The sequence below is a fragment of the Hylaeus volcanicus genome, chromosome 9, assembly GCF_026283585.1.
Source record: "Hylaeus volcanicus isolate JK05 chromosome 9, UHH_iyHylVolc1.0_haploid, whole genome shotgun sequence".
Taxonomy (NCBI): Eukaryota; Metazoa; Arthropoda; class Insecta; order Hymenoptera; family Colletidae; genus Hylaeus; species Hylaeus volcanicus.
This window is the reverse complement of record NC_071984.1, coordinates 2,793,064-2,804,287: the sequence shown is the minus strand read 5'-3', so window position 1 is coordinate 2,804,287 and position 11,224 is coordinate 2,793,064. Positions and strand designations below refer to the sequence as shown.

At 35.9% G+C, this 11,224-nt stretch overlaps 5 protein-coding genes across 5 annotated transcripts in view; 2 read left to right on the top strand and 3 right to left on the bottom strand.

Annotated features, from left to right (window-relative positions):
• Positions 1-1,176, bottom strand: part of LOC128882055 (rhomboid-related protein 3) — a 9,488-nt gene extending 8,312 nt beyond the window's left edge. Inside the window, exon 1 of the mRNA XM_054133622.1 lies at positions 774-1,176. Coding sequence (XP_053989597.1) covers positions 774-826 — 53 coding nt within the window. The 5' untranslated portion in view covers positions 827-1,176. The remainder of the gene's footprint in view (positions 1-773) is intronic.
• LOC128882052 (tectonic-like complex member MKS1) overlaps positions 1-3,262 on the top strand; it is a 4,911-nt gene extending 1,649 nt beyond the window's left edge. The window contains exons 3-4 of the mRNA XM_054133620.1: positions 2,297-2,655; positions 2,738-3,262. Coding sequence (XP_053989595.1) covers positions 2,297-2,655; positions 2,738-3,140 — 762 coding nt within the window. The 3' untranslated portion in view covers positions 3,141-3,262. The remainder of the gene's footprint in view (positions 1-2,296; positions 2,656-2,737) is intronic.
• Positions 3,263-3,413: 151 nt separating this feature from the next.
• On the bottom strand, positions 3,414-5,007 carry LOC128882056 (ER membrane protein complex subunit 7). Its single transcript, XM_054133624.1, has 4 exons — positions 4,761-5,007; positions 4,160-4,418; positions 4,001-4,075; positions 3,414-3,924 (listed from the first exon to the last, which is right to left on the bottom strand). The coding sequence occupies exons 1-4, from the start codon at positions 4,967-4,969 to the stop codon at positions 3,796-3,798; spliced, it is 672 nt and encodes a 223-aa protein (XP_053989599.1). The 5' UTR covers positions 4,970-5,007; the 3' UTR covers positions 3,414-3,795.
• A 207-nt stretch (positions 5,008-5,214) lies between these two features.
• Positions 5,215-6,761, top strand: LOC128882057 (vacuolar protein sorting-associated protein 37B). The gene is made up of 5 exons (XM_054133626.1): positions 5,215-5,367; positions 5,487-5,752; positions 5,891-6,062; positions 6,199-6,281; positions 6,366-6,761. The coding sequence occupies exons 2-5, from the start codon at positions 5,621-5,623 to the stop codon at positions 6,630-6,632; spliced, it is 654 nt and encodes a 217-aa protein (XP_053989601.1). The 5' UTR covers positions 5,215-5,367; positions 5,487-5,620; the 3' UTR covers positions 6,633-6,761.
• Positions 6,762-7,116: 355 nt separating this feature from the next.
• LOC128882058 (uncharacterized) lies at positions 7,117-8,264 on the bottom strand. The gene is made up of 2 exons (XM_054133627.1): positions 8,109-8,264; positions 7,117-8,023 (listed from the first exon to the last, which is right to left on the bottom strand). The coding sequence occupies exon 2, from the start codon at positions 7,850-7,852 to the stop codon at positions 7,232-7,234; it is 621 nt and encodes a 206-aa protein (XP_053989602.1). The 5' UTR covers positions 7,853-8,023; positions 8,109-8,264; the 3' UTR covers positions 7,117-7,231.
• Positions 8,265-11,224: the final 2,960 nt, after the last annotated feature.

Here is an 11,224-nt window from a genome sequence, read left to right as displayed (position 1 = left end):
CTTCTCTTTCTACGAATCTTGCGCGTGTCTCTCTCCTCTCTCTTTCTACCTCCCTCGCGTATTCTATCTTCTTTCTCTCTCTATCTGTCTCTCCTACTGTATCTTCCTTCCCTTTCTATCCGTATCGCGTATTCCATCTATACACCTTGTTTGCATTTTAGCAAATAATTGCAATTTTTTTTCGCGAGACGACGCGTATTTAATTATGTAATGACTCTTGGGGGCCCCATGGAGAGTTAATTACGTCACACCTCACATACTGACGTCATCAATTTTACATGAATCACGTAGAAGAGTTAATTTACATGAAACTTAAATAACGATTATATATAAGAACCTTTCCGTTCAACTCTACAATTTTGCTCGTGAATTTTGATTTTGAAAAAAAGGCAAAGTACCTGCCTCTACTTCTAAATGAGGCATTTGTTAGGTCGGGACCTGATCTACTTTACCATCTAATTCAACGAGCAAAGATTTCGAATTTTAAACTCGACATGATTTGCATCTTAAAATTATTTCATACAATTGCATATAATTTCGTTACTAGTAGAACGATGAGAACTGATCTGAACGTGAAAGACACGAACAGGAAGGTGGAACCTTATTTTCTTTTATTTATTTATCAAACTATGATTCTTCAAATTCAAATTTATTTCACGTTTCACGTATAATTTTCGATTATCTTCACCCTTCGAATCCGTGAATTTAATCCGTGCTTATTCGTTCTTAAATTACCTAAATAATAAATTAAATTCGATTAAAATTATACGTACCCCACGTAGGAGATCTCAGAGATTTGTCTCATCACTCTCTGCGGGTAAAACATGTTTCTCGATATTCGCCCAGAAATCAATCCACGCTAATTTCTTTTCATTATTACTAAACCGATTCCGCCTGTTTTATCTTGCGCTTCGTCGAAACACGCTCGGGAACACGTATTACCGTAAACAACGTACCGTCGTCAAACATTTTGTGGAGAATTATAAAAATTCGAGTTTTAAAGAGCGTTCGTGGATGCGAACGATTCGATCCGACTGAACCGAACCTAACCGGTGCGGTTTCGAAGACATTTGAAGACCAACTGAACTCCATGGGCAAGGAACAACTCCTTGACACTCTCTTCCTCGCTTTGATCGACGTTTGTGTACACGTGTATACGTATACACGGTGTCTGCAGAGCGAGGTGTTCAACAAACATCGCCCACGTGTTCGGATGGGCCATTACAGGGCATTCTGAACGATTCCGAACGACGCGCGATCTTCCTCGTTTACCTCGATGGATTGTAGAAAAAAATGGCCATATTGCCGATGAAATTTTTGAAATACAGGGTGTCCCAAAAATGTTGTAACATATTGAAAGGGGTGGTTCGGGAGGTGATATGAAACAACTTTTTTTGTTTTGTTTTGTCGTTGAGGAGATATTAACGGAAAACCCCGACCAATCAGAGCGCGAGACTGCCGCGCTCCCCGACCAATCAGAGCGCGAGTATGCCAATGGAGCGCCCGCGGTAGCGAAGGCTACGCGCCAAGCGGCCGCGCTCTCTGATTGGTCGGGGAGCGCGGCTGCCTCGCGCTTTGATTGGTCGGGGAGTGCGGCTGCCTCGCGCTCTGATTGGTCGAGGTTATCCGTTAATATCTCCTCAACGAAGCCTCGGACAACATTTTCGCTAAGGAAAAAGTTGTTTCAAATCACCCCCCGAACCACCCCTTTCAATGACCTCAAACATTTTTCGAACACCCTGTATATTCGCATTCTATTTTATATACTTCAAATTGTCCTCCATTTGTTAACATTATATTACATTAACATTATTAATAACGATATTATGCCTACATTATGAATTCTTACTATTGTATTTGAACTATTACAATTCTATGCTATACATCATGAATTTTAAGTAGTGTAGATTTGAATAAATGTTTCATTTTAATCCTTTCATTTCAGCTCTTTTCTTTTGCTTTTACTGTTAATTAAACATTCTTTACAATTATTATACTTTTTATACGGGTACAATGTCCCTTTAAAAAAATCTTCTACATTGCATATACTTCACTTTTGAAAAAACAATTAAAAACTTACGAGAAAACGCAAATAAATTTTTGTCACAAATAAATTAATTCCATGAATGAAATAAATTCTTTTGCATTCAACTAGCTTCTGCATTTAATTTCACGATTATAATAAATTCTTTTAAATTTAACCAACTTCCAAATTTAAAAGAATGTTCAAAAAACTTTACTCTTTTAATTACCATCGGATAAAAAATCCTTAACTCCAATTTACTCTATGCGACAGATAATCAAAGAGCAACTTCTCTACAAGGAGGCGGAACTATCCCCCAGTTTCCAACTAACATCCATCAACACGTACAAAATTTTCCTAAAATTTGATATCATGTCTGCTCATGATTTCTTCTTCGATGGTCTCTGCATTTCTTACTACGTCGACTTACCAGACCATTGGAGCGCAGACCAAAATGATAAACTATTTGGAAGAACCCAAAGGTCTAATTTAAATCACAATTCTGCATATTTTGGTTACTCTGCAGACATATCATTGAACTTTGAGTCAACCAATGGATTCTATGCAAACAAAATTTCACCATACTGGCCTCGCCTGCTAATGTCAGTGGTATCTCTCGATAACTGGTTTAGGTAATTTTACATGTTACTATTACATTTAATACGGCAATCTGTAATCATGACTAATATAGTAAAATATTCTGAAACACCTTAGGTATCGTACAGAAGGCTATGCAGCTGTGCCTCTACCTGCGATACCTGGTGTGTACGAGTTCAATGTACCCACATGGCGAGCAACAGGAAGCATTGTTAATTCCCTTAGGAGATTCTTTACAGGTGGTACGTACGAACTGGAAGATGTTACGTACTGTAGTATCCCTACAGGACACGAAGGTAAAACATTAAACAAAACGGAGTTGCATGTTACGCCAAGTGGTTCTATTAAACTAAAAATGAATATGGTTTGCCAAACTCATACTTCCATTAACAATTACGATCAGTTGAATTATTTTGAGAAACTGAGCACAGACAAACTTTTAACTAACGTAGAAAATATCTTCGAACAATTTAAGGCAGCTAGGGAACGCATGATACAAGTCAGAAATTTAAATATGTAATTATTTAAGTTTACTTGAATAAAAAGTTAAATTTTCATGTATTAATAATTAGACTGTGGATGTTTATGCATTTACAAAAATATTGGACAATGAATAAGAATGTACACAAATACAAAAATATCTGAATTATCAATAATATATATTTTATAGAGGATAAAACATACCTTTATTTAAATCTCAATTCTTTATGTAAATTGATAAAAATATGAATTTGCATAAGCATCCGTCTAGTAATCATTTTAGGAGTAATAGATTCTTTTTATAACGAATGAATAATCTGTGATATTTATACATAATTAAGATACTTAATCATACAATATTATACACATAATAATGCGTAAGGAAACAGAAAATTAATGACGTATGTACAAATGCATTGTAACCTAGAAGTTTCATTAATACTTGAAAGTTTATTAACATACAAATTGTACTTTATTATTTTTCTGTTTGCATAAAATTAAGTTTACACGATCTTTAGCGAATTGTACGTAATTATCTATTGAAAGTAACATTTCGATTCACTGTTACGTTTACGATTTGTAAAGTGGAATAAAAATTGTATGGAAATTTTAAAGTTGAAAAATCTGACGTTTACTATTTCTAGAGTGTAGTTAAGAACTAAAGGACTAGAGTAAAAATGCAAACATGTTATCGATCACTGCCTCTTCTTTGCAGCTTTCACTGCTTTCGTTTTCTGTTTTTCTCCTCCAGATAAAAATGATGTTATGACTTCAGACATCTCTGGCATGTTGTAATTAGTGAGATTGTTTAATTGTTCCATTTCCTGAGAGAATAAAAAACAATATAGGATATTTTCTATAATAAAATTCAAATAATATCGCGTTGTTTGAATTGTTTACCTTCCTAGTTTCAGGGTCGTTCATAATTTTTGGAATAATCATGAGTAGTAACAGTGGTAAAATCATCATCAAAACCTATCGCAGAATTGAAAAAAAAAGCGATAACATAGTTAAATTTCATTGTTAAATATTAGTAAAGTAATAAAGTCGCATTTGTACCATGGAGTTAAACAAGAAGTCCGTTATCTTCCACTGTTCTCTGACTTGGAAGTAACGAAACTGTGTAAGTGGTCTCATTTTCAGTGGATACGGAACCTGTATCACTTGCGACGTTTGAATTAAATTCACTTTCCGTGCACGGAACTTCCCCTTCGAATTGATTTCTACTCTCACCGGTTCGTAGACCGAATTTGGATTTACAATTTCAATCACGTACGATCCAGATGGTACGTTGGAGATAATAAATGTCCCGTCCTCTCTAAAAAGAATCGTGGTTAGATCAAAATCGTAGCTAATAAATTTCTTCGATAAAAATATATGGATTCTACACCAATTGGAGTTGTCAGAACTTTATCGCTACTTGAACTTAGTTGTAGGTTATTATTTAGGACCTTGAATCTTACATTTAAAGAAGAGACTCTTTAGTTTTCCAATTATACTTGTCAAAGTGTTAATAAGAATTCTAACCTAAAATGTGAAAAGTTGTTTTCCAACAACTCCAATGCTTAATAATAATAATGTTCGTTACTGGTTGGGTATGAATATTTACGAGATTGAGATTACGACAATTAAGAGATTTTTATTAACATTCTTAATTTACCTCAAGAAACCATAATGTTCTCCACCGTTGGCCATGACGTGTGTCATCAGCTGCCACCCGTTCGATGGTCCATTTTCCCAAGGGAAAACTTTCCCCTCGATAACGTACAATTCCGTTGACGCGTCCTCATCATTTTCCGCGGTTACGTATTTATTAGAGACGCTGACGACAATTAAAAACAAAAAAATAGCAGTACTGAACGTAGTCATGTTGACTGCGACGCAGAGAGTGACAGAGATTAACTGCGCCCTCGGTAGAGCTCGGTCGAGATCGGCGCGCCTCGGTCTCTGATTGGTCGGGGAGCTCGGCCGCCTCGGTCTCTGATTGGTCGGGGAGCTCGGCCGCCTCGCGCTCTGATTGGTCGAGGTTTTCCGTTAATATCTCCCCAATGAAGCCTCGTACAACATTTTCACTACGGGGAAAATTGTTTCAAATTACCTTCCGAACCACCCCTTTCAAGGTTTTACAATATTTTTGGGACACCCTGTATATGAATGTATAAGCTTACACCATCGACTAAAAAATTTGTAACAAATCTGGCATACACTATTTGTTAGTTTATGACCACCAATGACCACTTATGACTGCTTATGACTTACGACGACCTGTGAGTGATGAAAAGCGACACACTCTAGAATCATATCTGAATATTTTCTAGAATTTAAGTAATTTTATTGAACATTGACAGAACAAATTTATATCCTAACAGTTATCTTAACTTTCTAGTCAGTGGGATTAATGCATTTTCAAATCTTTTACACTGCTTTGTGTTCTGTGAAATGTAAAACTCGAAACGTATATAAATAGTTTAATAGAAAATCTATTACAATTCTGAGAAGTTTACATATTATTGTTAAACAATGTTCAAACCAAGTCAAGAACCAGACATACCAGCAGCGTTGGGTTTACTTTCTCACTTGAACAACGACGAGTTGAAGGAGCTATTAAACAATGATGTCAAGTTTGAAGATATTGTCAAAGACATAAAGCAGGTAAATTTTATTAATTCAACGTATTATTGTAATCTGGAGATAATACGATAGCTTACAATGCTTTTCGCATTTGATATTTACTCAAAAATCATGTTCGTACCCAAATGTGTAATCACGATTTTTATCTTGGAAAAATAGAGTAAGGACCTGGAAACAGAAAAGGAAATGCTAATGGCGAGTAACAGGTCCTTGGCGGAGTTTAACTTATCGAAACAACCGGAATTGCAAGAGAGCAAACAGATCTTAAAGGAGCTCAGCGAGAAGGGAAACATATTGTGCACGAGCGTAAAGGAAAAACTGGACGAGATAAGTACGTCGATACAATAAATTGTGAACTACATTTAAATTTGACAATTTCAAAACATAAAACCTATTTAAGAAACTATAGTTCATAATTAAATACCTTTATATATATATAATTTAGTTTTTTAATATTACATTTACAGAGGAAAAGTCTGGCGAAATGACAGTGGATACTGCCTTAGACCTGTTGCAAACAGCTGCTGCTGAAATCGAAGAAGAGTCAGAGGTACGATCTAACATCTACAATCATTACGATCAATGAATATATTATATTCCTACGTGACGATACTCTTATGTCTTGAATCTACAGACTATAGCGGAAAAGTTCTTGGCTGGAGACATGGAGGTGGATGAATTCCTAGATCAGTTTCTATCCAGAAGAAAGCTGATGCACCTACGGAAGGTCAAAGTCGACAAGTTGAAAGAGCTGATGAGAAAATCACATCCCTCCGGTGGTCCTGGTTATCCGATTGCCAGCAACTTTCCTGGCATAACACCAGCTATCCCTTACCCGACCGGACCTGTTTCGATGCCCATGCCAGTCCCATCGGGTCTACCCCATTACAGACCGTACTAACTTAATCGAGACAAATTCTAAACTAAGATAGTTTTTATATATGTTTCGTTTACATTGGAACGTAAGAAATATGTTATTTTCTGAAAATAATGTAATATTTAATATTAATACAGTGTACACAGAATTTTATATTATCCTGATAATCAGATATATTTTTTTTAAACACGTTCTGAATGAATTTAAATATATGATCAATTTTACATAGTTAGATTAAATACTATGCAAGCGAACCATGTAATATAAATGTAATTATACACTATGAAAATTGATATATTACGAAGTAATACAGTAAGAATGTACATTTACCTAATGTTTGTTGTATCAGTTAATTTGCATCGATTACTTTTGTGTTCAAAGTAAAATAAGAATAGTTTGTTTTGTCCTCACATCAATTTACATGAAATACATCTATTATGAGTAATACAAATAATTGTACTCTTTTTGCAATAGACAAAGGAAGAAATTTAATATCGAAAATAACAGCTTGATATGTTACATTTGTACTTGTCTTTTACATGAAAGTATTTTTATTTACATTATCATTATATCATAGTATCTACAATAATTTAAGAATTCACTAAAGAAAAAAAAATTTTACATTAATCAACCTTCTTCACTACGTTATCGTTAGAAGTATATACGGTTAGGAGTATGAAGGCCAATATCGTAAGACTTACTACTGTACTAATGGCGAATATGGGATCAATTTCCTCAGCTTCCTTCATCCGTCGTTTGTTTTGCATATACTCTTCGTATATAGCTTTCCTTTTCCTGCTTTCTTCAAAAGCATTGTGGTAGTGAGCACGAGTCCATTCGTCAAAATCGTACCTTTTATGCCTTGTTGTATCAGAACAGTCGTACGTAGGTGTCGGTTTTTGCATTTGGTTCACCCGAGAAGACCTAGTCGCCATAGTTCTGTCATACAGCTTGCGCAGCTTGTGATTGCTGAGAACTTCGTATGCCTCCGACACTTCTTGAAACAGTACTTTCGCGGACGCGCTTTTATTTTTGTCGGGGTGATATTTTACGGTAAGCTTGAAGTAGGACGACTTTATTTCGTTATGCGTGGCATTGGGAGATACGTTCAAGGTGTCATAGTGCGTCTTAGACTTTGTCGAAGCGTTTACTCTCGTATTAACAGACAAGATATGCGGCATTAACAAGTTAGAAACAATCTTCTTGTTGAAATATGTCATTAATTGAATACGCATGTTACTCATTGAATGGCCAATTCTTATTCTTACTATTGTAAGAATTATTTACACGTTGACTGTAGTTAAAAGTGAAATAGTTTGATATATATTCGTGTAATTTACCATTTTTAAGTGAGTATTTCGTGTTCCTTCTCAGGTATAAAGACATTGGTTCACGTCAATGTCAAGATACATAACCTATAAAACAGAAGAGGGAATTTAATTTTATATATATTAAATAATATATCACGCTGTCAACAAAAATAACGAATTTATACGTAACTATATGGCTGATGTTAGATACATGCTTAAATTTTTAGTTTATAATTATTTAAATATCATTGAATTGACAAATCATATTCGGATTATCCAAACTCACGTATACACGCTCTACGCACAACGTATCTGTGTGTGCCCCACATACGTAGTAAGGAGTTAATAATGGCTGCCGCTTGCGCATGCGCGGGAGCTGGGAGTGCAGGGCTGTAGCTATAGGAAACGGTGCCTGCAACTTGCAAAATTACAGTCTGTATCTTGTTTAATTGAATAAACAGCAATAAACAAGAAAAATTAATTAGACCTGCTGGGTTAATACGAGTCCCTTTCGCAAGTCTTCCTTAGGCTCATTGTGGTCTGAAAAAGAGTTAGAATTAGAATAATTATGGCCTTCGTTAAATAGAAACTATTTTTGATATATGGATAATTGTAGTCCATTTTACGTATGAGACGATTCTGAACGACAATTTCTTTTGCAAAAATGTCGTATGAGGCTTCGTTTTTGAATTATTAACAAATAGCGATGGACCAATCACAGTGTCTGACTAGCGCGCGCTCAGTCGCGAGTGGCTGGCTCCACCTAAGACGCACCGACCAATCACAGCGTCCGAGTAGCACGGGTCAGCCACTCGCGGCTGAGCGCGCGCTAATCGGACGCTGTGATTGGTCGGTGGGTTTCTCGTTAATAATTCAAAAACGAAGCAACATACAACATTTTTGCAAAGGAAATTGTTGTTCAGAATCGTCTCAGCTACTCTCCATTTTGGTTCTTACACTTATTTTGGTACACCCTGTATACAGTAGTGTAAGCTTTCACCTATCACGTTTATGTTTCTGTTACAAAATGTAATTAAAAAGAAATATACATTTACGTTGAAAATTCATTGTCTGCCCCTAAAATTTCTTTGTTTCGTCTTTGAATAACCTACCTGGCTACAAACAAGTAAATTAAAGAAACATACAATTTACAATCGAATTTACAATCAGATAATCAGATAAATTCCGAAGACAACAAATAAAGGTAAATGTGTCAGACACCAAAAAATTACATAAAAGTCTCGTAAAAAAATATATAATTGAGATATTCAAAAGGAATATATTCGTACAAGTATAAACGAATGTATTAACAGTAAAGAAGTATATTACAAAGGGTTAACAAACGCAATCATTTTTCGCTGCATCAGCGTCCAACGAGAACAGTGAGTCGATAAAAAAAAAATATCGATGAAACACGTTTGCCAAGAAATGAAAAAAGAAAAATTTCTGCGCGCAGTGTCCTTGCAAATCGTGTGAACATTCAACGCGAAAAACATTCGAATAATGCGTTTTCGTATGATTCTTGAGTTTCGGAATAAATACGAACGATGCATCGGTTCATTTGTCCCAGCACTCTGTCCACGAACCAAAAGAGACAAGAAGGTACATTTGGAAAATGCATTATTTAGATTCAGAAACGCGTTAACGTGCTCTTATTATAGAACAGCATTCAGGAACGAAATTACGTTGTACTTTACTTTCGCATTTCTCGTAGAGTTGAAATTACAAAATGGCTGCGTCCACCGCTCGCTGAGTCGCTTCACCAGTGTCACCAGCGATCACGCGCATGCGCTCAGCCTCAGGAGAGTAGCACGGCCACGGAACTGGGCGCCTTGGTCGCCCCAATTATAGAAGTATGGAAGAATTTGGATCGTGGATTGTTTTTATATAGCTATAGTATACTCAGCATTTCCTACGTGCATGAAGAATTCATCTCTGAAAAACTTTCTAACGATTCTTTCATACTTCTATTATTCATAAGGGTGACTAAGGCGCCAGTTATGTAACCCTACTAGACACTGCACTGACGTTAAGAGACCAATGAGCATGCGCGAGTTCCAAACATAGCATCTCTCTCTGCACATAATTGGCTCCCGCCATGTCGCCATGTTTTGGGCGCGAGAAATATTCAAATTCAAACCGTTTCCTATCTAAACACACCTAAATGTCCGAAACAACGCAAATTAACGTAAACTAATTGTTCTGACAATACAGGGAACATCTTCTGTCGCCGAAGATTACACGAAACCGAGCGTTTCGTGTCTATTGCACTTTAAAGTGTGAATGAAAAAATACTCGACGTACCGACTCGAACAAATGCGCACGCACGCGATAACAATTTCTTAATGCACTTATTATTAGGTTTATAAAAACATGTTTCTGGCGTGAAATGCAATCTGTTCGCGGTAACAATTAACAATAAACAGATTGATATGTTGTTCTCCAGGTAGTGATATAGTTTCGTGAGGAACTCGTTATTCACGTGAGGCTGTCGATGGTAGGTAAATTACCGACGAGTAAATTCGATTGTCGGTGTGCGTAATTAAATTTGAATTGAATTGAAATTGTGAAAAGAGAATAAAATTAAGAATCTGTAGAAATATCGGAATAAAATTTTAAAAAATTAGTAGTAGTATTTTACTGTATAAAAGATGCAATAATAGAGATTCTACATTTTTAAATAATAAATCATTGCGACACGCAATTAACGAGGTTCCTGTTGTACAAAGAAAGCAGCGTTGTACCATTCGTACAATTAGAGACAGTCTACACGCACTGTGATGTATTTGGCATTTTTCCATACGAAACTAACGGGTGTTTCGGTAAAAAATAATATTGTATAACTCGTTAAGATCGATCAAGTATATATACATACAAAAAAAAAAAAATCAAAATATCTGGGGAACTTGGCGAATAAAAAATTTCTAGCTTCAACCTCTGCGAGGACGAGATACTTGAATAAAAAAACTCGCAAAATTACATTGTTACGTCCTCGAAAAAATTTATAAAAAATCTCGAGAATATAGATCTGTGATTTTGAGTAACATTTGGCGAGCTGGTGAGAATGTACATTTAAATGAAGATAAAATGCTTTGGTGTGGGAATATGAGTACTTAAAACAGAAGAATTAACCCTTTGACCTTTGTCCGAAAAATGTTGGAGATTGGAATCCTTGAACGAGGTGGTTCGGGGGGTGATTTGAAACAACTTTTTCCTCAGCGAAAATATCGTCCGATGTTTCGTTAAGGAGATATTAACGGAAAACGTCGACCAATCAGAGCGCGAGTATACCGACGGAGCGGCCGC